The 27841-nt window shown below is 46.0% G+C and overlaps 1 protein-coding gene across 1 annotated transcript in view; it reads right to left on the reverse strand.

Annotated features, from left to right (window-relative positions):
• Positions 1 to 6781: 6781 nt before the first annotated feature.
• Positions 6782 to 27841, reverse strand: part of FOXK2 (forkhead box K2) — a 67449-nt gene continuing 46389 nt past the window's right edge. Inside the window, exons 4-9 of the mRNA XM_035025706.1 lie at positions 27109 to 27255; positions 21627 to 21820; positions 20685 to 20860; positions 19345 to 19641; positions 18954 to 19163; positions 6782 to 9772 (exon numbers count right to left, since the gene is read on the reverse strand). Of these exons, the coding sequence (XP_034881597.1) occupies positions 9576 to 9772; positions 18954 to 19163; positions 19345 to 19641; positions 20685 to 20860; positions 21627 to 21820; positions 27109 to 27255 (1221 nt within the window). The 3' untranslated portion in view covers positions 6782 to 9575. The remainder of the gene's footprint in view (positions 9773 to 18953; positions 19164 to 19344; positions 19642 to 20684; positions 20861 to 21626; positions 21821 to 27108; positions 27256 to 27841) is intronic.

Genomic DNA, 27841 nt, shown 5'->3' on the forward strand with positions numbered 1-27841 from the left:
TGTTCAGCTGTTTACTTGTTAGGACAGAGTTGTAACTTCCAAGCTCCTTACATGTGGAAAGTAAAACCAAAGTCCTTGCTTCCTTTATTTTGAGGCTCTTGTTAGGAGCTTATACCCTTAGGGATGTTAAACGTGTCTTGGTGAGTTGACCCTATAGCATTATGTAATGTCCTTGTTTATACCTGGTAATTTTCCTTATTCTGAGGTCTGCTTTGTTTGATATTAATACAGCCACTCCAACTATTTTTTTGATGTGTTTGCATAATCTTTCCCATCCTTTTACTTTTAACCTATCCATATCATTTAAGGTAAGTTGGGCCTTATTATTATTATTTTTTAAAGATTTTATTTATTTATCTGACAGAGAGAGAGACAGCGAGAGCAGGAACACAAGCAGGGGGAGCGGGAGAGGGAGAAGCAGGCTTCCCACGGAGCAGGGAGCCCGATGTGGGGCTCGATCCCAGGACTCTGGGATCATGACCTGAGCTGAAGGCAGATGCTTAACGACTGAGTCACCCAGGAGCCCCTGGGCCTTATTTTTTATCCAGTCTGACAATCTCTTTCTTAATTAAAAAATTTATTATTGAAGTATAGTGGACATACAATGTTATATTAGTTTCAGGTGTACAACGTAGCGACTCAGCAGTTCTATACATTACTCAACACTCACCACAGTAAGTGTAGTTACCATCTGTCACTATACATTATTTTTTTTTTTTTTAAGATTTTATTTATTTATTTGACAGAGAGAGACACCGCGAGAGAGGGAACACAAGCAGGGGGAGTGGGAGAGGGAGAAGCAGGCTCCCCACAGAGCAGGGAGCCCTATGCGGGACTCGATCCCAGGACCCTGGGATCATGACCTGAGCCGAAGGCAGTCGCTTAACCGACTGAGCCACCCAGGCACCCTGTCACTATACATTATTACAGTATTATCGACTATATTGCCTATGCTCTACTTTTCATCTTCATGACTTAGTTTATAACTGGAAGTTTGTACCTCTTAATTCCCTTCACCTATTTCACCCATTCCCCCACCCCCTCTGGCAACCACCAGTTTGTTCTCTGTATTTATGGATCTGTTTCTGCTTTGTTCATTTGTTTTCTTTTTTAGAATCCATATATGAGTGAAATCATACGGTATTTCTCTTTCTCTATCTTATTTCATTTAACATAATACTCTCTAGGTCCATCCATGTTGTTGCAAATGGCAAGATCTCCTTTTTTTATGGCTGAGTAGTATTCCACTGAAGATATATATACCATATCTTCTTTATCCATTCATCAATCGATGGTGACACTTGCGCTGCTTCCATATCTTGGCTACTGTAATAATGCTGCAATAAACATAAGGGTATATATACCTTCTCAAATTAGTATTTTTGTTTTCTTTGGGTAAATAACCAGTAGTGGAATTACTGGATCATCTGGTAATTTTTCTATTTTTAGTTTTTTGAGGAACCTCCATACTATTTTCCACAATGATTGCACTACTTTACATTCCCACCCACCTCGCATGAAAGTTCCCTTTTCTCCACATCCTCACCCACACTTGTTATTCCTTGTCTTTTTGATAATAGCCATTCTGACAGGTGTGAGGTGATCTCATTGTAGTTTTGATTTGCATTTCCCTGATGGTGATGAGGAGCGTTATTGATGAAGGATAGTTGGAAGAAATGCAGGCATGGACAAGGGGCTCCACCCTAAGAGGAAACCACTGTTAAAAGGATTTTACACCATCCTGGAAGGAGCCCTCCACCCTTTCCCACTTGAATGGACAAAAACCTGAATGGGTGATGCACCTGGAGGGTTAATCAGATTAAAACAGCCCTGTCAACAAGCCCATAAAAACCCTCAGACTTAGAAACTCCGGTAGCAACCCCATCTCGGGTCCCCTCCCTCTTTGGGAGCTTTGTACTATCACTCAAACTTTGCTTTGCTGCCCTCCACTCTTCATCTGGTCTGCCTCTTCATTCTTTTTGTTTTTTTTAAAGATTTTATTTATGTATTTGACAGAGAGAGACACAGCGAGAGAGGGAACACAAGCAGGGGGTGTGGGAGAGGGAGAAGCAGGCTTCCTGCTGAGCAGGGACCCGCTGTGGGGCTCGATCCCAGGACCCTGGGATCATGACCTGAGCTGAAGGCAGAGGCTTAACTAACTGAGTCACCCAGGCTCCCCAACCTCTTCATTCTTTGAAGCAGCATGACCAAGAACCACAGGCACTAAAGGAAAAGAAATCCTGTAACATTTTCATGTGTCTGTTGGCCATCTGTGTCTTCTTTGGAGAAATGTCTATTCAGGTTCTCTGCCCATATTTTAATCATACTATTTTTTGATGTTAGGTTGTAGAAGTTCTTTGTTTTGGATGCTCTTTATCAGATACATCATTTGCAAATGACCTCTCCCATTCAGTAGGTGGACTTTTTGTTTGTTGATGGGTTTACTTTGCTTTCCAGACTTTTATTTTGTAGTCCCAATAGTTTATTTTTGTTTTTCTTGCCTGAGGAGACATATTCATAAATATGTTGCTATGGCTGATGTCCAAGAAGTTACTGCCTGTTTTCTTCTAGGAGTTTTATGGTTTCAGATTTCACATTTAGGTCTTAAATCCATTTTGAGTTTATTTTGTATAAACAAAGTAAGTATAGTACACGAAAGTGGTCCAGTTTTCCCAACACCATCTGTTGTCTTTTCCCCATTGTATATTTTTGCCCCCTTTAACTGGGTTTATTTCCTCTCTGTTCTGTTCCAATGATCTATGTGTCTATTTTTGTGCCAGTACCATACTATTTTATTATAGCTTTGAGGAAGATCTTGAAATCGGGGATCGTGATACCTCCAGCTTTGTACTTTCTCAAGATTGCTTTGGCTATTTGTGGTCTTTTGTAGTACAATACAAATTTTAGGACTTTGTTCTAGTTCTGTGAAAAATGCTGTTTGTATTTTGATAGGGATTGCACTAAATCTGTAGATTGCTTTAGGCAGTAGTATAGACATTTTAACAATATTGGTTCTTCCAATCCATGAGCATGGAATATCTGTCCATTTATTTGTGTCATCTTCAGTTTCCTTCATCAGTATTTTATAGTTTTCAGAGTACAGGTCTTTCACCTCCTTGGTTAAATTTAGTATTTCTAGGTTTTTTATTTTTTAAGATTTTTATTTATTTAAGAGAGAGAGTACAAGCAGGGGGAGAGGCAGAGGGAGAGGGATAAGCAGATTCCCTGCTGAGTGGTGAGCCCTACATGAGTCTTGATCCCAGGACCCTGAGATCATGACCTGAGCTGAAGTCAGACACTTAACCAAGTGAACCATGCAGGCGCCCCGGTATTTTATTCTTTTTGATGCATTTGAAAATGCGACTGTTCTTTAAAATTTCTGACAATCTCTTTTAATTGGCATGTGTAGGCTGTTTATATTTAATGTAATTATTGATTATTCTGCCATATTTTTTGCTTAGTTCATTTTTTCTTCCCTTTGGTTTTATGTTCCCGGCCTCCTTTGTGTTTGGAACATTTTTTTTGCATTCCATTTACTTTTTAGCTTTTTGTTATATATTTTAGTGATTGCACTACTGATTACAATATTCAAAGTAACTTTTCACTCTACTTCAGAATTAATGTTTCACCACTTCAAGTGAAATGTAGACTTTATAAGTAAACCTCTGCCTTCCTCCTTTATATTGTAATTTTGTCAATATAACATTTGCATACACTGAAAGCCCTGAAAGACAGTAATTGTTACATTGCAAAGTCAGACATCTTTTAAAGAACTTGAGAGGAAATATTAGTGTATTTGCCCAGATCTTTCCATTTCTGCTGAGCTCTTTCTTCATTGCTGAAGTTCCAAGTTTCTCTCTGCCATTTACTTTTTGCCTGAAGAACTTCCTTTAGCTTTGCCTTCTGAGAGCTCTGCTGGTTTAGGACTCTTAGTTTTCCTTCATCTAGGAATATCTATTTCATCTGTATTCCTGGTATTTTCTGTGGATATAGTATTCTAGATGGATGGTTACTTTCAGCCTTTAAAAGCTATCCAGGCATACTGCCTCTGTGGTTTCTGATGAGAAATCTGTAGTTATTCACATTGTTGTTTCTCTGTATATAAGTCACTTTTCTTTGGCTGCTTTCAAGATTAAAAGTCTTCAGTTTCATTAGTCCATGGTGTTTTGACATGGTTTTCTTTGAGTTTAACTTTTTGGGGTTTACTGAGCTTTGTGAATCTTTACATTTGTCTTTTGTCAAATTAGGGATATTTTCAACCATTTTGTTAAAAAAAATTTTTTTTTACACCAATGTCTTTCTCCTTTTGCTGGGAATCCAATTAACACATACATTAAATCTTTTTATATTGTCCCACAAGTCCCTGAGACTCCATTTGTTTCTGTTTCCAAATGTTTTTTTCTGTTTATCCACTGTATTTTTCACTTTAAAGTTTATAACTTTTGGCTTATTTCAAGAGCATTTGCCCTTCTTTAATGGAGTATGGTTATAATAAAACATTTATATAAAAGCTCTAATATCTTTTTCTGAGTATTCCAACACATTTAAGTTGACATATATTAACTTTCTTTTCCCTTTAAAAACGTTCCTGGCTCTTTGTAGGTAAGTAATTTTGGATTGTATTCTGGACATTTTTAATATTATGAGACACTGAGTCTTATTAAAATCCTTTGGAGAATTTTTTTTTTTTAAGCAGGCAAATAATCTATGTTCAGACTGCACATGCTGATCTGCTCTGGGTGGGCTCTGGTTCTGGTATCCATCGTTTTCCAAGAGCTATTTGGGTCTATGCCTGTGTGCACCACCAGGGGCCAGTTGATATGGTAGTTCAGTTAATACAGTCTCTACTTTGTCAGGTCAGTTCCAGGCACATGCAGCTGAAGGTGAACCCAGGGTATCATGTGGTCTTTAGGGGATCTTCCCATATTTCCATCTTCCAGATACTCCTTTTCCTGGTCCTTTGGCTAAAGAAGTTCAGGTTTTGCCTCCCTGTGGTGCTGCACACTATGACTGGGTCCAGCTTGGGGCCAAAGTTGAGGCCCCAAGGAAGGAAAAACATCACAGGGATTCTGTGCTCCACACACACCCTTTGGAGTATATGGGTGTCCCCTTTCCCAGTTCCTCTTGGCTGAGTACTGGGTGTCCAGAGCCACTGCACGCAGCCAGTGCTCTACCAGGTGGAGAGGGAGGTGTCCCTCGGGTACTCTCTCGTTTGCTTCTAACGTGCAGTTCCGGTATTCAGGCTCCCCAGGAGATACAAGAGGGAAAAATATGGGAAAGTCATCACCATCTTGGTTGTTACTGGAGTTTTAATCCCCCAGCCCCAATCTGCCTATTTATTTTTCAGAGAACTGGGATAATTGCTTTATTCCGTTAAGGGTTGTTAGTTGTAACCACTGGGAAGATCTAGGGCAGAGCATGCTTACACCATGGGGACCTCTGAAGGGCATTTCCAAACTCAGGAAATTTGTGCCCACAGGTTTACCCATCTCCTCAGAGGTCACCTGAGGCCCTGGTTAACATCTGGTGTGTTGCTGTGGACAGAAACGTGGAGGGAGCGGTAAGTGTAAGTCTGTTTAGCGCAGCATTTCCTAGAAACCTGAGTGCCGGCCAGTGGCACCGTGCACTTATACCTCCCGGTTTATGCCAGAACTTACTAGATGGTGACTGCAGGTAGGTTCACAATGTGCCCTGATGTCTTCATTGCAGATGAAACGTGGCCCTAAATGGGGGCCTACCTCTAATTAGCAGTGCTTTTGCTACAGGGGAAGGCCTCCTATCAGTTAGTGAATTGTTTCCTTTCTCTGAAGGTTCCTCTCTTCATCTTTTTCCTGGACAAAGGTAGCTTATCCTCTAGGATAGCTGTCACCCCTGTTTTGACATAGTTTTAACTTCAAGGTGAACCTAATGAATTACCAGAGTAACACTGCCTGAGAGAAGGGGGGCTAAGGCTGTACGCATTTTAAAGCATCTATTAGCACAGCGTGGACAGCAGATCTAAAAAAGCCCATTATGATTGCTTCCTTCTGCAAGGAGAAATCGTCTCTCAGCATAGGAAGGAAGCCCGCTATGAGCTCTGTCCTCAAGCCCTGAAGTGCCGCTTCACTCAGCTGCCACAGGGCCTTGTGCCATCCTTCTTGGTACTCCTCCTTCCCCTGCTGCCCAGGGTCAGCAAGCTCCAGGGCACCAGAGCCCACATCACGGACTTTCTGGCAGCTGGATGGTCATCGTGTTAGAATGTGGAGCTTGCACAGCCACGTGCCTCTTTAGGTGAGACTCATCCCATAGGAGGATAAATCTCAGTTGTTTGCAGTGATCTTGATTCTTAGGTTGAAGGCAAGGTCTATAGAAGAAATGACAGCAACAACCACAACCTCAAATAGGTTTTAAAATGGCACTGTCACAGATAAAAATCAGCAAGACTCCATTACCACTGCCTGTGACCCCCCCGTGCCTCTACCTTGTGCAAACACTTCTCCTCCCTTCCTAGTGGCAGAGCTGACACCATGGTCAGCACAGACAGTTCCTTCGTACATCTGTTCCAGTGCTCTAGACCTTTGGCATGCTCAGAGCACAAGTTAAAAAAAAAAAAATGCTTGCCTCAGTTTATCAAAATGACAATGATACTCTGTATTCAATTAAAATTAGTAAAAATATTTTATTTAATTTCAGGAACTTGGTAATTTTAAAATTTCAAATCTTTGCACACAAATCACCACTGTACTTTCTAGGGTTGTGGAGGTTAGGACTTGAAGATTGTCACTTACCTCCTTGTGTCACACAGCACAGAGATCCCAAGTCCTGGCCCTGCCCCGCCCCTTCTGACCATGACTCAGGGTCTATGCTGCTGTTCTAGGGAGGACGGCGAAGGGGATGGTGTCTTTAAGGAGCTCAACTGTTCGCGTGGAGACTAACGATGCCAGAGTAAGATGGATCCACAGTCATGCCCAGACTCCTCAGGACATGCCTGTCATGTGTCTCACATGTGAGTTTCTCTTGTGTTTTTGTATGGTTCAGGGCAAAGATGTTGAAGTTTCTAGTCCCTTGGGGGGGCTTGAAAGTTTGGCAAAGATCAAAGCAGAAACCTCTTGATATAAGACATTTAGGAACTGCCGGTGAACAGCAGAGAGTTCAGTGCTACGTGTCTGTTGATGGGCACCAGGCATCAAGCAGGGTAGAAGGGACACAGGCTCAGTGACCCTGGGTGTTTTGAGGGCTCTTGGAAATTCAGAGCTAAACTGAACATTTTTAAGAGCCTCTGGGATACGGCTGTTTGTTAATCCATGGTTTTCTTCCTACCCTTTCCTTGATATTCTTAAAATACCACGTGCCAGTCAATTAGCCAACTGAACGAGGCAACAAGAAAGAAAAGGCCTCAAGCCCTCTGACAAAGGCACACACCAGCTACCTTCCACCAAAAAACTAGCCTCCTCTCTTTTTTAAAATTTGAGAACTGGATTTTTTTTTTTTTTTTTTAAATCTACAATCCCAGCAGAAATCCCTCCAGACCCACAAAGTATCTGTGTTTTAGGCTCAGAAATAACCAATCGGTGGACTGGGCTTAGGGAGAATCTACCCATCTTTCTGGATGGTGACAGGTACACAGCTGTGTAGACACATCTCCAGGAAGACATACGATGCATATGCCCAATCCAGTGTTCCCGCTGGGGCAGTCTTGACCACTGTCCAGAGCTCAGGCAGGGCCTACAGTAGCCATGAATGGCAGGTCTGGACCACTGGAGCGACCTGACCCTACATAAGACACAATGCAATCCGAGTTATCTTGCAAATTGCAAACCTTCTGAGTAAAAAGACAAAAATATACATTCCAAGGTATCTGTAAAGTGCCTGGAAGATGCAGACTGCCGCCCTGAGGTGCTCCAATCCATCCATGCTTCAGCTTGCAGCTTAGATTCTGCTACTGTCACACGCGTGGTATCGTTCACATGATGGTTTTGTTTTTATTTTTTAAATGGCTGAGTTATAAATCCAGCTAGTGTGCAGTAATTTCATAATTTTTAATATGCATTATCTGCGATAACATTGTGACAGCTCCATACTGTGGGTTGACACACAATACTTAGAACAGATTTATCATATTTGGTCTGCAGGTAAATAATAAATGTTTTAAAATTGCCTAAATATACCATTCTGAGCCGTTTCATTCCACCAGGAAAATACAGGGTTTTTTTCCTCTCTTTAAAAAAAATTAAATACCAAAATAACTACATTTAAATAAATAACATGATGATGATGATGACATTTAAAAGTTCACAACAAGGCCAAAGCCCTCACCCCTGGAACACTCCGGAAAAGGCCAGCGGTTTTCTTCTGGGGCAGTGTGACTGAGGCCGGGTGGGGCCCCTACTGCTCACGGTCTCACCTTTGTTTCCTTTCGTCTCACTTTTGTTTTTTGTAGGAGAGAAGTCAGCTTCAGGACTGCTTCAGTTCTGAGAGGCTGAGGGGGATTTCCTGTTATAAACCAGAGAAGGACCTGGATGTTTCCAAGACCCTTGTGTTAACACGGAGCTTCTGAGCCACCCCAGCAACTGCTCCCCACGAGCCAGGCAAACCGCAGCGTCATCAGGTGGACAGCTGGTTGGACGACGGCTCTGTGCCTAGAACCGGTGACAGTGACTAGCGAACATGCCACGGAGAGACCTGTGACACTTGTCTGAAAAGGGTGTGTGGTATAAGACCGAATCTTTTTTCCAAATGAAGTAGGAACAGTTCTGTTGTTTTAAACACACACAACACTTAGGAGGCTTGTTTTACTTAGAGTGGAAAATTATGCAAGGGACAAAGTCAACACAAAGGAACAAACAACAAAAAGTAGCAGGAAAGAGACCCAGTTAAGTGCAGCTCCACGAGTCCAGCAGTTCTTTCAGTCATGGTTAACATGCGGCCCAGCATGGGCATCCATCTGTCCAGTCTGTCCGTCCGTCCTAGATGCATCCGGCACCTGCTCTAACACGGAAAACCTGCAGATGTCATCAAGTAGCTCCATCTGAACGTTAACAGGACAGACAAAAGGAAATCATTCCATAGGCTGAAAACAAACAACAAAAACAAAACTACATTGTTTCTTTTCCCCAAATGAAATCAACACGAAAGGTCCTGTGTGATTCCAAAATTTCCAGAGTAGAAATGGAGCGATCGGAAATGTCAAAGACCCCGTTATTTTGTAAAGAAAGTACACCTCAAAATATTCTAATTCCACATGTGAACAACAAAATACTGTCTCATCTACCAGTGCCAGCCCCAAGGGTCCTGGGAGGGCGGCGGGGACAGTCCCCGCCCTGTCCCAGCAGCTCAGCTCTGGAGTGACAAGCTGAGCGCGGGGTGGGGAGACACTGCCGGAACCAGGTTTTGTTGCATGTGGTTTTGTTCAGGTGTGACTTCTGTCTTTTAGGAGTTTTAAGGCCACCTGGGTTTTGTGTTTTCAGTGCTGAGGTGAAGTCCAACCGCAGGGCCCTCTACCCACCGAGACAACGCGCTCCGAGCGTCGGTGAGTGGCAGTGTCTCCTTTTGGCACCACAGAGTTGATACTAAAGTAAGAAAAGCTGTCCCAGTCGCTAGTTTTGGACACCTTTCTCCCTGCCGGCTGCCGGCGGCGTGTCCACACTCAGGGCGATGACGATGCTCTCGCCGTCTTCCGTCTTGACCCGCTTCAGCTCTGGCTGCTCCGTTTGGTCGCCATTCTGGCGCTTTGTGGGCAGGGAGGCCGACGCCGAGGCATGTGTTGCCAACATGTGCAGAGGACTCGCCACTGCTGCAAAGAGACAGTGAGTCAGACCCCATCTTCTCGGGTGCATCCTTGTCCCCTATCAGGCTCCCAGGGGACCCCAGGCACCCACTGGTCCAGGCTCTCTGCCCGAAGGGTTGGCTACTGTGTGGGACTGGTATGGCCCGCAGTGGCCAGGGGCACAGGTGTCTGCACTGGACACCTGGGGAGCAGAAACGCTAGAGCAAGTTAGCAATGGGTATTCTCAGTGACAGCCAGCATCCTGATTACTTGAAATAGTACCTTTCTCTGAAATACCTTTCAGAGAACTGGGGGGGGGGAGGCCGAGGCCCCTCGTGCCCCCCGCCACACTGGGCGCTCCTGATCACTTCACACACGAGGAGGGGAGCGGGCACGTGGCTCAGGCTAACAGCTGCAACAGGGACAGCCCCGTGTCTGTGCCAGGGAATACCCTTCGGAGCCCTGTGAATCTAGGGAGTTTACAAGCAAACATGTTCCCACAAGCCCCTGGGCTGGCTTCCCGGCTTCTCCTTGGTCCCCACCTCCACTGCCAAGCACTTCCTCTCAGCTCTTCATCACGGGCCAGCATGGGACTTCTCTGGCCCTCACCCGCCCCACGCTGTGCACAGGCAGGTCAACGCCAGGAGATGAAAAAAGAAAGTGCCGCTTCCTTAAAGTGTTAAGGCTGGGTTGAAAAGGAAGGCCTGGACCTCGGTTGGGAAGCGGCAGAACTGCCAGCCTTGTCAGTGTCCCAACGTGAGGTACGTAGTCCTGATGCTACCTTCAGGCCCCGCCTCAGACCAAACCCCAGAAACAGCCCGGGGAAGCAGAGATGAAGAGGGAAGAAGACAGACGGGGGAATGTATCGTGGAGTGGAAGTATCAGATGAGCGCAAGGTTGCCCTGGTAACTTGGAAGGAAGGACGGACTTGGGCTACAGAAAGGCAAATCAGGAACTCAAATGCAAGGCCAAGGAGACCAGCCCCAACCCCAGGTGCCTGGCGACGGATGCGTCCAAGGAGGTGCAGGGGTGCAAGAAGCTGGGACGCAGAGAGGATGGAGGGGATACACAGACTCTGCCTGACCAGGGGGCTGGCAAGGGGCCGCCGGGGTGAGCCAGGGGCACGGAGAACAATTCTGCAGGCTAGCGCTACCTTTCTTGTACTTGACTCAGGAACCGTCCTTTGGACAATCTCCATGCCGCCTCCTCACACAGGGGCCTCAGGCATCACTGCCGTGTGGCCCACTCATAAGACAACACCTGTCCTACCTGATTTTTTCCGGACGAGCTACAGACAGCCAAGGTCTTCCAGATCTCGGCCACCTGGGTGACCTCATATGCTTCATCTGCCAGGCTTGTCAGCTGGCTTTGTGCTAAGGCCCCTTGTGTGTGACACATGGGCTGCAGAGAGAGCATCCTCTGGGGCAGATGGGCCCCAACGGGGCTTTGGAGGCCGGCCACCTGGAGAGCTGTCAGACCCTGGCCCTGTGGAGAACATACCTCCTGACCTAGACAGGAGACCAGGGTGGGGCTCTTGCACATGGCCATGCCCTCTGGGAACAACGGGGCCAGCGAGACCCTGGCTAATGGGGGCCTCTGATTCCTGTGCACTGTGTGTTCCTTCATTCAAGACTAAGTGCCCTGTCTCGGGAACAGGGCCGATGCGGCTGTTGGGGCAGCGCTGACATGCAGCCCAAGTTCTTCCAGTGGGACACGGCCCCCCCCCCCCCCGCCCCCCAGTGGAAGCGGTGCCCAACACAAGCCACACAGTACACCGGGCACTTGCTGCCGTATGTCAACCGACTAACACGCACCTTGTTTTACATGTGTTTCTGGTTAAAGACAACTTACTTAACCTACAGTGGTGATTCATGGACACTGAGCGCATGCTTGAAAGCAGCTCTTCTGACACATTTTCTCCATAAGGCACATCACAGCCTGCGGTGCCTGAACACCAGACCTTCTCAAGACTGTGCTTCGGGTTCATTTTAAACAGGAAAATCAGCAAAAAAACAAAACGTGAAAAAACAGGGCACTAATAGGCTGTGAAAAGACAGGTGTTTATGGTGAGAGCCGCGCCCAGGAGGAGGGGTACTGTCACGTTCGACCTCAGGGGGAGTCAGCATGCCGGATTCAAGGACTGTGCCACCCTCAACACGCGTGCCCCATGAGTACAGACTGGGGATGACAGACAAATGTGAGCAGGCGAGTACGGAGGGTCAAGTGCATGAGGTCATCTCTGGAAGTCCTGCAGAGCACCAGCCTCAGACACGGCGGCCCAACCGCCCTGTCCAAGGCTCACAGCAGCAGGGCTGAGGGAGAAACACCGCCCCCTCAGGGCAGGCGCCTCCACCCTCCCTGCTTGAGCCCTCCTCCCATGCCCCTCAGAGGAGTTGGGGGCAGCCCCTCCTGCAGACCAGCCGTGGGGAAACACAGGGCAAAAGGCCACGCTGGTCAAGCAGGTACTCTGCTCGTTCCAGATACAACCCTGCAACAGAGCACAGCACGCAGGCATGAGGACACGGGCACTTGCACCCCCGTGAAACCCTTCCACCTCCTTAAAACCTGGCAGGGCCAGACCCCTCGCAGCTGGACCTCAAAGCAGAACAAGCTGGAGGACTGGAGGCTGTTTTCTGCAAGAAGGGGTGACGGCCGCGAGCACGAGGGAGACTCTTCAGGACGACAAGTGAAGCGTTAGTCCGGGACTTCTCCTTTATGGTCACCAGAGGACACAGCGGAGTAAGGCGACCTTTCCTCTTGACGCCCCTGCCCCCCTGACAGAGGCCTAGGGTAGCAGTCGCAGCAGAGACTGAGTGAGTACCTTTGGCCAGAACACAGACCAATGGGGGAAGAGAGGCTGAGGAATGGTCAGAAGCACGTTTTCTGGGAAGCAGGTCAAGCAGCCCCAGAAGCTGCCAGGAAGAGGATCCATCACGCACTGGCCCAGGCCTGACTTCTATATTCATGCTCTGATACCAAAGCAGACAAAATCCCCAAGTAAACTACAAACAACTTCCCTGACACATACTGACACAAATAGCCTCAACAAGATGTGAGCAAACCAAGTTCAACAGCATATTAAAAGGGTTATACACCATGACCAAGTGGGATTTACCCCAGGGATGCAAGGGTGATTAAACTACAAAAAAACCGAACCAATGCAACACACTGCATCAATAAAAGAAAAAACCCGTGATCATCTTAACACAGAAAAGCACGTGCCAGGGGCGCCTGGGGGGGGGCTCAGCTGGTCAAGGTCCAACTTTCCGCACAGGTCGTAAGTTCAGGGTCGTGGGATTGAGCCCCGTGTAGGGCTCCCTGCTCAGTGGGGAGTCTGCTTGAGATTCTCTTTCTCCCTCTGCCCCCTCCCCCACCCCCACCCTTGTCTTGTGTGCACGCTCTCTCTAAAAAAAAAAAAAAAAGCAAGCATGTGACAGAACTCAACACCCTTTCATGATAAAGCTACTCAGCAAACCAGAAAGAAGGATAACAACATAATAAAGTCTGCAGATGACAACCCACAGCTAACATCGGCCTCGATGGTGAAGGACAATGCTCTCCCCTTAAGGTCAGGAGCAGGACAAGGATGCTTGCTTTTGCCACTGAGATTCAGCACCTCGCTGGAGTTCTAGCCCTAGCAATAAGGCAGCAAAAGGAAGTAAAGGACATCCATATGGAAAAGAAATAAAACTATCTCTACTGGAGAGGACATAATCTTTGTACGTATAAAATCCTAGCAAATCCACACAAGAAAAGAAAACCCCCTAAACCAAAAACTATTACAACTAATAAATGAATTCAGCAAAGCTGCAGGGTACAATATCAGCAGGCAAACACTGGTTGTATTTCTATCTAGCAATGAACAACTTCAAAAGGAAATTAAGAAAACAATTCCAAAGGAATAAACTAGGAAGAAATTTAAGCAAGACTTTTACACTGAAAACTACAGAACATTGCTGAAAGAAATTAAAGACCTAAACAAATGGAGACGTCCATGCTCACAGACTGAAAGACGTGATATTCACCCCGCACTACTACCTGGAGCAATCTATAGGCTCAGTGCAGTCCGTATCAAAATCCCCAGTGTGTTTTTTGCAGAAATGGAAAAGCTGATCCTAAAATTTGCATGGAATTGTTAGGTATCCAGAATAGTCAAAACAATCTTGAAAAAAAAAAAAAAAACCCCAAAGTTGGAGGACTCATACTTCCCAATTTCAAAACTTCCTACAAAACTGTAATAATCAAAACTAGCTTTGGCATAAGGGCAGACACGAAGATCAATGAAAATGTAACGGAGAGAAACAAACCCATATATCTGAGGTCAAGTGATTTTTCTATTTTTTTAAAAACAAATTTTTTTATTTTTAATTATTTTTAGATTTCATTTATTTATTAGACAAGAGAGCACAAGCAGGGAGAGTGGCAGGCAGAGGGAGCAGGTGAAGCAGGCTCCCCGCTGAGCCGGGAGCCCAACACAGGGCCCAATCCCAGGACCCCGGGATCACAACCCAAGCCAAAGGCAGATGCTTAACCAACTAAGCCACCCAGGCTCTCCAGTCAAGTGATTTTCAATAAGGGTGACAAAACCATTCAGTGGGGAAAGCACGGTCTCTTCAAATGGTGCTGGGACAACTAGGCATCCACATGCCAAAGAATGAAGTCAGGCCCTTACCTCACATTATATACAAAAATTAGCTCAAAATGGATCAAAGACCTAAGCATAAGAGCTAGAACTATATAGCTCTTAGTAGAAGAAAACATAGAGGTAGGTAGTCATGACCTCGGATGTGGCTATGGCTTCTTAGCTAGGACACCCCAAAGCACAAGACACAAAAGGGAAAAGAGATAAGACTCCACAATTGAAACTGGTGCATCAGAGACACTATCAGGAAAGTGAAGTGACAAAACCACCGAACGGGAGAAAATGTTTGCAAATCACATACCTGATTAGGACCTAGTATCCAGAATATATAAAGAACTCGTATAACTCAACAAAAAATAGGCATCTGTTTGAAGAAAACATACAAATAACCAAGCACATGAAAAGATGCTCAACACCACTAGTCATGAGGGAGATGCAAATCAAAACCACTGATACCTGGGGTGCCTACGTGGCTCAGTCCGGTTGAGCCTCTGACTCTTGATTTCGGCTCAGGTCACGATCTCAGGGTCGTGGGATCAAGCCCTACCCTGGGCTCCACGCTCAGCGGGGCAATCTCCTGGAGATTCTCCCTCTGCCTCTGCCCCTCCCTCCACTTTCCCCGCTCTTAAAAAACAATGAAAACCACCACCACCACCACACTGATAGCACTTTACACCCAATAAGATGGCCTTGAGGGGGAAAAAAAAAAACTAACAAAATACTAAGTGATGGTCAGCATGTGGATAAATCAGAACCTCACACATCATTGGTGGGAATGCAAAATGTTGTAACCGCTGTGGCAGTTTGGCAGTTCCTCAATAAATTAAACACAGACTTGCCATATTAATGAGCAGTTCTACTCCTAGGTTACAATCCCCCAAAATGAAAACAAGGACTCAATGCATATACACGAATGTTCACAGCAGGACTATTAACAACAGCCAGAAGGTGGAAACAACCCAAATGTCCATCAGCTGATGAATGAATCAACAAAAATGGAAACCTACTGAGCCATAAAGAAGAGCTGACCTAGGCTACAACATCAATGACCTCAAAACGTGATGCTCACTGAGAGAGACCAGATATAAATGGCCCCATATTTTATTTACAGGAAATGTCCAGTGTAGGTGAATGTCCACAGAGGCAGATTAGCTGCCACCAGGGGCTCAGTAAGAGGGAACCAGGAAGTAGCTGCTTACCGGGCATACAGTTTCTTCTGAACTCATGAGAGGGGCTGGTTTCAACACTGTGAATGTACTTAATGCCACTGACTTGTACACTTTAAAATGGTCGATTGTGTTATGCATATTTTACTACTATTTTTTTTAAAAAAAGAAATAGATGATTTGAATCCTAAAGAGATACTAGGTATAAAAGAATTACTGCTAATTTTAAAAAATGACAATAATGGCATGGTGCTTACACAGTACAAGGAAGTTCTTTTAGAGATGCTGAAATATTAATAGATGAACTGACACTACGTCTGGATCTGGGTGGGGAACAGATGGGGGAGAATGGAACAAGATCGGCAGTGAGGTGATTTCCGGAATGTTTGACATTTTCCATAATAACAAGCTTAAAAGAAAAATATCAAAGCTGCTGACTTTCACAACTGATTAATAACAGGTACTGCTTTCCTTTCTCCAGAGTGACTTTCACAGGTAAAGGAAGTCACAGGCTGTGCCGCACCCAAACGACACCTGACACTGTGTAAGGAGAGCTACCTCCAGGCCACCCTCCTGCCCATGGGGTCTTAAAGCTCATCTGCCACCTCCTTCCCCTTTCTCAACAGCACCTCCTTCACCCACTGGGCTGGGCGCTGCAGCTGGGGAGGAGCGCGTCGGGATGGCACGTGAAACAAAGGGATACTGAAGACACAGGTGCTGTGACGTGGGATCACTGCTGACCGGATAAAAAACCCTTTCCAAGCCAGTGATTTCTAAATGAAAGACTGCAACCAAATTAAAGAACCAATAAACAGATAATTTAAAATGGTTTTTGCTAAAAGATGACTAAAACTGGAAGGAGTTACAATATTTTTTCCACCCTTCCTTCTTCTGAGAGGGAACAAGGTCTCGGGGCTGACCCTGCGGTGATTGTCAATGATAACTGTGTGGCTTTCTTTAAAGCCCGAGATTAAGAAATTCATCTTTAATACAATTTTAATTTATAAGAATTATATTTTTGGTGGGTTTTTTTTTTTTTTTGAGATTTATTTATTTATTTTAGAGAAAGAGCACTCATGAGCAGGAGGGGCAGAGAGGGGGCAGAGAGAGAATCTCAAGTAGACTCCACACTGAGCACAGAGCCCAATGCGGGCTCATGACCCTGAGATCATGACCTGAGCTGAAACCAAGAGTTGGAAACAACCAACTGCGCCACCCAGGCACCCCTGTGTTTTTGGTTTTGATCGACCGTAGTAATAACAATTGATAAATCAACCCTTATAGTCACAATTAAATCTTTAACATTTCTGCATTCTCTTGTTGCAGAGTAAAAAATGTCCTCAATAAACCACATTCAAGCATAAAATATTTGGCATTCGTACAAGATCCGTGAGGGCATGGGACTCAGTGACAAGGGCAGGAGGGCCTGTCTGGGTGTTGATACGTTCTGAGAGTGGTTATCAAATCAGGGCAGTATTCAGAGCCAGCAGCACATTTAAGAGAACGGTGTAAAACTTTTAAAATATCAGTATTTTCTTTCTTTCTTTTTTTTTTTTTTTAAAGATTTTATTTATTTATTTGACAGAGAGAGAGAGACAGCGAGAGCAGGAACACAAGCAGGGGGAGTGGGAGAGGCAGAAGCAGGCTTCCCGCGGAGCAGGGAGCCCCATGCAGGGCTCGATCCCAGGACCTGGGATCATGACCTGAGCCGAAGGCGACGCTTAACGACTGAGCCACCCAGGCGCCCAAAATATCAGTATTTTCAATAGTGGACAACTTAATCCTTTGCTTATTAAATTTGTAAAGAAAAATTTTAGATACCATCTTACACATGTGAAAGGGATACACAGTTTTTCCAACTCCTTCCAGCAGACAGTTGGACATAAAAGGCCACTGACTTGCACCAGTGGTTCTCAGACAAGCTGGAATGTGTTAGAAATGCACATTCTTGGGCCCCCGGGCCACACCTGTTCAGGCAGGGCCTCTGAGAGGGAGTCACCGGCCTGCACCATGGCTACACACTGAGCAGGACTCCCACCAGAAGAGGACCGACCATCCACCTCCCAATGCCACCTGCTTCCAGCTCCAGGACCCACCAAGTTTGTTGCATCAAGACCAGCCACAGTGACAAACTTATTCAAAGAGAAAAGAGCAAGGCCCAAACAACTCTTAATACTTAGGAGACACAGAGCCCAAGAAGAAAGCATTTTAAATGGGTAACATTGTAAATTTCTCCATCTGTCCACAGGCTGGCATATGTCAACTATTATTTAAAAACAAAGAACTCTCAGGTGGTTAGTCTTCCCCAGAAAAGGTTCCAGATCTTATTCTTCCACTGCATTTGGGGTGAGGCAGAGTGGGAATCTGAATCCCATGAGGTAAATGCAGGTCTCCTCCGTTCCGTAACAGCTCAGTAAGGAGCGGGAGGTCAACACAAGACTTCTGTTCCCTATTCTCTTTCAAAGGAACTGTCTGTGGACACAGAGAGCCGCTTCTGGCCAGCAGCCTGACTCTACGGCTTGAGGTCCTGCAGGCCACTGCTGAGTCCTGATGGACAGCAGGCGCTCCACACGCCTGGGCAAGGAGCCACTGCTGAAACAGCAGCAGCGAGGACACTGGACTCCCACCCTTCACCTTGCTCCACAAGCCTCGGCGAAAGGAAGTCCTCTGTGCCCTTATTTAAAATCCAAGCTCCCCGGTCTGTCCTGTCTTCTCTACTAGTTTAGGTCAGAACATTCACAGAGAGCTACGTGCACAGGACTCCTGGCTTCTGCCAGACACACGGGCACACCACACACACGCCCAGGGGAGGGCACTGCCACTGGACAGACCTGCTGAGGCACCCCTCCCGGGGCATTTCAGCAGGTGGGTACCAGCACCCAAACCTCCTGTTACCTCTAGACCACACCCAGGTATCTACACATGACAAGGCAGGAGTATTTCTCTCCAGGTATTACAGAAACACTAATCTGCCCAAACGGCCCCTCCAGTGGGATCCCATGAGAGCTAACACCCACAACCACTCGCCAGGTACCCTACAGCACTATCAGGTTTCCTGTAAGTTTAGGGATGCCTTGGTGGTTTAGTTGGTAAAGAATCTGCCTTTGGTTCAGGTCATGATCCCAGCGTCCTGGGATCGAGTCCCCCATCAGGCTCCCTGTTCAGCGGGGAGTCTGCTGCTCCTTCTGCTGCTCCCCCTGCTTGCGCTCTCTGACAAATAAAATCTTAAAAAAAAAAAAAAGGTTTCCTGTAGTCTAGAAATGCAAACATCTCCTCAAACAAAAAATTAAAATTTTAACAGTCAGAACCAAAACATGGAACACTGTCATTCATAAAAGGAGAGCAAAGGATCTTCGCTCTTGATATTTGTACCCTATTACCCGCGGAGGACACTGCTTACCATTGTTCACCTGGCCATGGACGGCGGCAGGGATTGGCACCACGTGAGTCCCGTTTTGCGTTACAGTTTTTATTGGTAGCTGGTGCTGACCTAGAGGTGCCTGCTGCACTATGGTAACCGTCTGGACTGGGGTGGTCTGTGGCGTTTGAATGATCCGGCTAGCAGCGCCCAGTGTGGCATGGCTAATCGCAGGAATAGGTTCCACTTTCACTGAAATTTAAAAAGGCAAAGAAATGATACCAACTGATATTACTGGAAAGTTTACAGAAATCTCACCGGGTGGCCAGCAAACCTAAGACATGACATGATTAGAAAAGGTGTCAGGCGAACAAGGCTGCTGGGCATCTGAGAGCCTGAGAAACCACCCGCAGCAACTACTTCTGTTGCTCACCTTTTACTTCTTTGTGATCTCCATTCTCTTGCGGCTCTGCCTTAGGAGGGGCCAGCATGGCCGCCTGAGTGACCACGGCCTGGCCGGCGACAGTGTACGTGCTCGCTGGGGCCAGGCCGGCCACGCTGGTGACGGACACTGCAGGGATCTGGTGGACGACGTGCACCGTCTGCACAACAGGCTGCTGGGAGGTCGAAGTGGTCACGGGAGCAGCGACTGTGTAGGTGACAGGCTTGATCGTTGGCGGCAGCTGCCGCTGCACGGCAATTAAAACGGGCTGACTAGACAGAGGCGAGCCTGTGGCGGACAAGGGAGCAGCGGTGAGGTGCAGTCGCCCATGTTCCTCCAACCGTGTCCCAGAGCTGACCAAGTACAACCACCCACTCACAACACAAAGACTAATGAGAGGACGTGCCCCCTTTCACCTTGTAACAGTGAAGTCACACACGATGGGAGAAATGGAGTATTTTAATGGAGATACCTAATTCATGTATCTAACTGCAAAAAATGCAATTCTTGCTCTATTCAGATCTGTTACAACACCTCTTTCCACAGTTCTTTCCTCGCGAAAAAGAAAATGTCGACACAGTATATGGGAAGAAGCTACCTACTGAGGCCCAAACAAGGGGGCCATGCTCCCCCAGGATCAAAGTCTTTATCTTATGGTGGGTGCAAGGGAACCGCAAAGTCCAGGCACAGTTACAAACTCTGCCAACCAACCCCTGCTCCTTCTGGTTTGGGCACAGAATAAAGAAAAAGACACCCGGGTGACAGGAGTTACACGTGGGTGACATGTTGTCAGCATGGTCAGGAATCCCACTATCAAAATGCACATCTTGCAAGCCAAACAGGAACCATTAACAGAATTAGTTCAGACACATTTCCATGCTATGTTATTTCTTGGTTTTTGTTTTTAAATTCTCCAGAGCACACATTTTTATGCTGCATTGCGACTTCATAATGAAATGCTCACCTATTCATTAAGTGAACAGTTTCTGCTGTGAATCAGTATCTAGTTTGTCTAATTTGTGTTATTTCTTTGGGTGGGGGATTTTTTTCATAATTTTTGAATGACAAAGCAACTAAGAAACAGATTAATTCTAAATTATTTCAGGCATCTACACAAGCTATTTACATAAAACAATGTTCATTGATTTTTTAAATACTCACAGTGCTATTAGCTTTTCAGAGCTTACAGTAAGCATGCAGGTACTATGCAGAAAGTACCAGGTACAAAGGAGCCAAGGCCTCTGCTGCATTCCTTCTGAGGAGCCTGGCGCCCCTACCTTTCTGACGCACCCCCTTGCCCACCACGCCTGCCCTGTCTCTGCACATCTCACCTGGTGCACTCTGGGCAAACCGTGCCTCCTGGATGACGGCCAGTTTGGGCTGTGAGGCGCTGGGCTCAGGCTCCAGGGGGGCTGGTGAACCTTCCCTCGACAGGCTCTCGGGAGTCTGGGCACCACTGGAGTGAGCAGAGAGCACTCCAGCGTGATTGGGAGAGGCTGGGGCACTTCTGGATTACCAAAAAGAAGACAGTGGATTTTTACAGGTAAAGCACTCATAAAGCTGCCTTGTTTCAATAAAGTGCATTCCGAAAAAAGGGGTGTCATCTGTCTTCTGCCAACCGACTACAGCTCTGTAAGTCCTACTTTCTGTGTGAATGTCCGTGACCTGAGACAGATCCCCAGCGAGACTCACTCAGTTGTGACAGCCAGTGTGGCATGCTGGGCGACCACAGCTCCATGCCCAGCACAGGCTGCACCGCCGCGGAGGTGGACTGGCTGCCCTCTCGAAGCAGCTCCTGTCCACCGGCATCAGGAGCCAGCAGTGCGCAAGGAGACAGGGGCTTAAGATTTACGTCATGGTCATTTTGTTTGTTAAAAACAGAGTATCTATAAGCTAAAAATGTATAATTTGAAAATCAGGCAATTAACGTTGTATAAGTCAACCTTGAATGCGGCTTTAAAGAGCTGTTCACATGCCAAAGGAAAGGAACACACACTGCTCATCAAACACAATATGTAAGGAGTCCGATGAAGCCACAACGGCAACATGGGAACACAGCTTAAAGAAAACTTCATCAACAATCTGAACTGTTTCAGACCACTATTAAGAAAAAGTCCCTGGGTAGCATCCAACACTTCTTTTCAAATCCCCACCCCAAACATTTAATCATAATGCATTTGGCAATTCCTTCACTTGCAAAAGGAAAATTGACCAATACATGGAAGGTAAATGCACTGACAAGTGAGGTCTTTTTGTTTGTCTTTTTTCCTTACCTAGAGGAGAGCGGTCCCAGAGGGGTTCTAAAGCAAGGCACGCCCCTAGGCCGTCTTTTCCTAAAAGCCTGCTCTATTAATTTGCTTTCAGAGGCAGGATCTATCCTCCAGAATGAGCCTTTGCCTGGTTCTTCCTGGGAACGTGGTACTTTGATGAAATAACGATTCAGAGAGAGATTGTGGCGAATTGAATTCTATGAAACATAAAAAAATAACGTAGAATTCATATATTTCTTTGCTGAGAAATCAAAATGTGCCCCAGTTTTAGTGCCCTGCAAAGCAGAAACCTAGCACTCAGCCCTTGCAGAGGGCAGACAACTTTAAAAGCAGCACTGTGCTGGAAGGAACCAGCCCTTCTCCCCTGAGTGAAGAAGGGGCTCGGGGTGTTTCCCCTCCACCGGAGGCTGACACACGGCTCTGGGAACAGTGTGGCAGGGTGGCCACCAGGGGCAAGAAGGGGACCTGGGGAACAAGGAAGGGTGGGAAATCGACACCAAAGGGAAGGAGGCAATTTCCAACAGGAAAAATGTCAACTTCCATCTTTTTTCCAGGTAGGAAACCAAGGATTATCACTGTTGTCATCCGACATTTCCTGCGGGCCTCTCCCTTCTTAGAGATGAACAGAGCCAAAATAAGCCAATCCTTTAAAATCTTTTTGAGCACAGAATTAGCTTATAGCTATGAGTCTGTCACAGCCATCTAAAATGAATTAATCCAGTATCAAGTATTCAGTAAACCAGCAAAGGAGAAATATGAGCTAAAGGTTGGGAAGTATTATAGACACCATCTTCCGGTAACAAGAGAACTTTCCAAAATGCTTCCATATCGGTTTTCTAAATTTGATCCACAAAATAATCTTGTGAGGCACATACAGAAAATTTCTCTCTCAACCCCTACTCTACTCTGTTACAAAAAGCTTGGCTCACAGTTTACAGATGATTTCAGGAAAGCTCCCGCTGCAACCTGAATAACTCTTGGCCGCACACCTGACCCTGAGCCCTCCAAAAAGTCAGAACAGCTAGAGGAAAGTCATGCATCCACATCACTTCATGTGTTTACATTAACGTTTAAATTTAAAATTAAAAAAAATTAAACTACTAAAGTTTCAAAATGGTAACTCAGAGTAAAATTCTGGGCTATTCAAAAATCACTTTAAATTCCCCCCAATTAACCTTCTAACAGAACTGTTAGCCACAGCCTGAAATACTGCATTTGCCAGAGGTGGCTCAGAAATCAAAATGTATCAAATTCTACTTTACAGCCCGTCTCGGGGACTGTTCAAGTGTCGCACCAGTCATGGGCTGTGATAAACACCACGTGGAAACCAGTCACCTCGCTGGCAACATGAAGGTGCAGGCTAGACTGTGCCTGTGTTTTGTGAAATTGTTTATAAATAAATGCATTCTGTGAGATTTAGAATATTTTAATAACCACAGATACTTACTACTATGTTTTATCACAGGGTTTAGCTAATAACCAACAATACCTTTCTATTAATTCCTCCAGAAAATCGAACTGTTACTGGTGCCTCCACCAGAGAAAGAAGACAATCCTCCTCCAATTACACGCAGACATTCTGTGTTTGGAGGAGAAAGAAGGTAGACTCCAAGACTATGGGTTGAGAAAAGCAAACCCAGACCATGACACTCTCCCTGTGAACAAGACAATCCTTACGACTGCCCAGTGAGGGTCAAGAGGTCCTCAGAAGTGACCGCCAAGCCTCAGTGAAGGACGTGGGAGGTGAGGAGCCCCCGCCAAAGGCTGTTAATCCTGTAATGTGGTGTTGCTAGGAGGAAAAAGGGAAGTGAGCACAGGGGGCATCTGGAGGGAGGAAGTGCCACTCCAGGGGACTATGGACCCTCATGCCACCGAGAAGCTGTATGCAAGTTCCGAGAGGAAGGAGTTGGTATTTTCTGTCCTGAAAATGCGACAGAACCTATTAGGCACCATCACAACAGGGTCTAACCTCCTCTCCACTCACAATGAGCCTACAGAACAAAGAAGCTGTGATATTCTAGCCAAAAAGACTAGAAAATGTGAGTAAGTAGTAAGAGGTATCTAATGCAGACAGAGATGGAATAAAGTAACTGTATTTCTAAGGTAATTTAAGACCTTTGTAATTTGATCAAGTCAAGCTACATATACTAAAATCACACTGACTTGGACTCTAATGATTCAGAAATTATTATATGCAGAGAAAAGGCAGCTTGTTATTCTTTATAATGAACTACAGAGAAAAGGATCTGCAATACTGAGCACATTCTCTTCCCCCCAAATCCTCCCCTACTCAAGGCTGCTTCCCAGAACCCTGAACAACAGCCCCTCCTCCCTCCCGGCTCCTCAGCTGACCCAGACCCAGGGGAAAGGTGCAGAGCTGGTCACTGTCCTCCATGAGCACCTCTGGCACTCCTGCCTAGACTCTAGTTTCTGTCTGTTTGTCCCAATCACACTGAACGCTCTACTAAGGACTCCTAAAGAAACTGATGAGGACATGTCAAGTACCTTCCAGAAGGAGAGTTCAATGTGTAGAATGAGGTGAACCCAAAGCACTCCCGCTATTTCAAGAAACCAGCTCTGGTCCTTTCAGAGGCCCAAAGGCCCCAAATTCAAATCTTCTAATCATAACAAGTACCCCTACTCTGGGCTGGGTAAAATTATAATTATAAACAGTAAGAAAACATTCTGGCATAAATAAGCAACCAAAGGAAAGAAACATGCCACCTTTCCAGACACAGTCAGATCTTGTTTTATTCTAGAGTTTCTTCTAGGCCAATCAAAAAGCTTTGCCATGGGTAGACAATGCAAAATACCACAAGTAAGCCTGAGAGGTAGCCGTGGACCATTAGGTCCTCAGAACGGGCATGGCGGGAGCGTCAACACACACACCTCCCAGGAACTGATGCAGAGCACGGGGCTCAAGCCCACCAGGCCCCATTCTCCCCGCACAGCCACCTCCCTCACCCCAGAGGGGAGGGCAGGAGGCAGTCTGGAAACCCACATTTTTTTTTTAATTTTTAAAAATATTTCTTTATTTGAGAGAGAGAGAGAGCACAAGCTGGGGGAAGGGGCAGAGGGAGAGAGAACCCTAAGCAGACACCCCGCTGAGCGCGGAGTCCGACACAGGACCTGATCCCACGAGCCCAAGACCATCACCTGAGCCGAAATCAATCAAGAGTTGGACGCTTAAACAACTAAGCCATCCAGGAACCCCTGGAAACCCACATTTTAAAAATGGGCTGTTTTAGGTGACAGTCTTCCCCTTACTCTCTATGCAAAGAAAATCCTAGCAAAGAAAACAGATCGGGCTCTTTTAGGAAACAAGGCTGCAAAATGGAAAGGCTTTTTTGTTTTAAGCCAAGAGTGAGGAAATGGGAATAAGGTCTCCATACATACAAAGACTTTAAGCATGGTCTCTTTGGGAAGGGTACCTCAGAGAATTCTCATGACAGAAAAAGGACACGTGTGGGTCAGTACTGGGGACAGCTAAGGACCTCTGAGGACAGAAAGAAACTGAGTGCATGTCCATAAATTAAAGGGAGGCGTGCAGCAGGAAATCCCTTTCCTGCTAAAATGCTGGAGCCAGGAGGTGCGAAATGTCTCAGGAACAGCCTGACATGGGCAAGAGGCGCACAGTCACCCTTACGGACCTTGATCTAGACAGAAAAGATGTTCCAATAAAAAAATTAATGTCAATTGAACAGAGAGGGTGCCTGCCTTGCAGCAGTTACGTCTGTTCTCTCCGCTCTCAGCATGCTACGAAGTCACTTCCAGCAGCCAGGGGCAATCAGTGCACGTGGGGACCGCACCTGACCCGACTAACTCCCCACAAGACCGAAGCCAGGAGGAGGCCACCCCGGAGAGCTGGCCTTTGCCCTTCGGCCAGAAAACCACATGATGCTTGGAGGCAGTTCTCGCATCAATGGATGTTAAGGAAACACAGGGAAAGAGATTATTCAAAGCCTGGCCAGGCTTTTCGGAAATACTCACTCCCATTAAGCCCAGCTAACTGCTGTTTCCAATCACCAGAATTCTGCACAGAATGTGCTGTACGAAACCCTACCACACTCCTGACAGGGCATTCTGAAACCTCACCTGCCCACACATAGGAGCTTTGTTCCAGGTACAATCACCAGACACGGACATAGATTATCATCTGGTGCTGCTTCCTCTGCTTTACATTTTCTCTGAAGCACAACCTCACTGTTCTAGATTAAAATATGGTCAGTATCACAAGGATTTCTTGTCCAATGTGCTGAGAGACCTGCCAGGTAGCTGGATATTAAAGTGTTCTCCAAATCCAGCATTTTCCTCACTGCCAACTAAGAAATGCCACCTAGCCGTGCACAGGGAGGCAAGCAGGGTGCAGATGCCCCAGGCTGGGAGGGGAGGGTGGGTCTTACTTTGTGCCTTCCACAATCAAAGACCCTTACATGACTAAAGACCCCTTACAAAGGAAATGTTCAGGATTTGGCTGATGGACTATTTTTATTATAACATGTTTATAGGTCTACAGGAGGAAGAAAAAAGTTTTTGCCCCTCATTAAACAGAAAAAGGTTCCCCCCACCTCCATCACTAGGTTATGGTTATGGTTCAGCAAACACATTTCTCAAAGGATCATTTACTCACTAAGCCTGAAAGGAAGACTGTTGCCATTCCTTGTGACTTAATGAATTCAAGAACTGCAAACCTATGTTTCTTCTTTTATTATGTTTTTAATATTCTGTATTTCAGATTTGCCTTTCCCATATTGCCTGAATTAGAGAGATCCTACTATACATCCAGTAAGCAGACACACAGAAGAAGAAAAAAACTACAGTGTCAAAGTCTAAAAACTAAACTAAACTAAAAAGCTGAACAAGGAAATATGCACCGATTTTTCAGAGTCCTCTGAGAAGGCCCAGGTTCCAGACAGCCCAGGGCTGATCTGAAAGCACAGGTGCACAAGCAGGAGGGCTCCCCAATTTACGCAGGGCAGCACCACATTTATCTGTGCTCATGTATGGCCCAATGGGAAAGGGTCTTTTGAAGAAAGGGTTCCTTGATAAAAGTCTGAAAACCATCTCTGTGTAGACTTCGAGAAGCTAGGTACGCCAGCAGATGCAGATAAGGAAGACAGAAGAGAGCCTAAGCAAAGGGCTGGGTTTTTAACTTTCCTTTACTTCAGACACAGGGAGTTAACTGCAATGGTTGAAGGGAAACCTTTCAAATAATCCATGCCTTTCCCATCCGTGGGGACAGTGACCATAAAAACCACAGGCTGAGGTCTGCTTCTAGAGCCACTATGCCTTCTGCTCTGCGTGGAGGTCAGAGCGTGGGGACAGTGGCCTCCAACACTTCCTCCTCCCTTAGCAAAAAAGGGTCTCCCTCTACCTTTGCCCTGTGCCCAAGGTACGGGAAGCAGCTTAAATGTTCTCTCAGTTGTCAATCAGCATCTACCCACATATCACAGCAACATTTCGTAACAAACCGAAACAGATTTACCTGCCAGCCCTTGTCCGCTGTCCTGTAGTATGGATAATTTTTAGTGATGTGAGTATAAATTCCATTTAGAGTAAGCTGCTTATCAGGAGCCATCGTAATTGCTTGTACGATTAATTGTGCATAGGAATAAGGAGGCTTTGAATCATCCTGTATTTAAGTTAAAAAAAAGAGAGATTATTGAAGTTATCAAAATTTTCACTTAAGTTCACTAAAATTCAGGATTGTTGATGTTTTCAAGTGTTCCTCTGAAATGCTTAGTTTTCCTTACTATGAAAACAATATAATCTGATTGAAAAGCATTTGGCAAGTTTATAGGAAGCAAATGGAAAAGTGTACCAGCAGTGTAAAAACAAATATTAAAACCACGTAAGGAGAAACTCCACACGGCAAATATGAAAAACATCAGGAAAACAAAAAAGCTATTTGACCTCAGTAGAGTCCAGGGCAACACATGTTAAATCATGGCCAGAGGCCTGTCACATGGATCTAGCAATCAAGTGAAGAGTCAGGATGGTGAGGGGAGGAGACTCCCTCCCAGGCCCTGGTGGGTCCTCACACACACGAGGGCCAAAGTGACAGCCACTCAGAACCGCCCCATCCCATCAACTGAGAAGCTCCTCACGTTAGGAAGCCCCACAGAGGGGAGCACCATATGTCAGACATCGGGCTCCGACCCTGGCGTCTCAGGCACTCAGGCAAGCGCCCCAGTGTGCAGGGCCGCCGTGCACACCGC

Source organism: Mirounga leonina, unplaced genomic scaffold (genome assembly GCF_011800145.1).
Source record: "Mirounga leonina isolate KUSES-001 unplaced genomic scaffold, KU_Mleo_1.0 Mir_197, whole genome shotgun sequence".
Lineage (NCBI taxonomy): Eukaryota > Metazoa > Chordata > Mammalia > Carnivora > Phocidae > Mirounga > Mirounga leonina.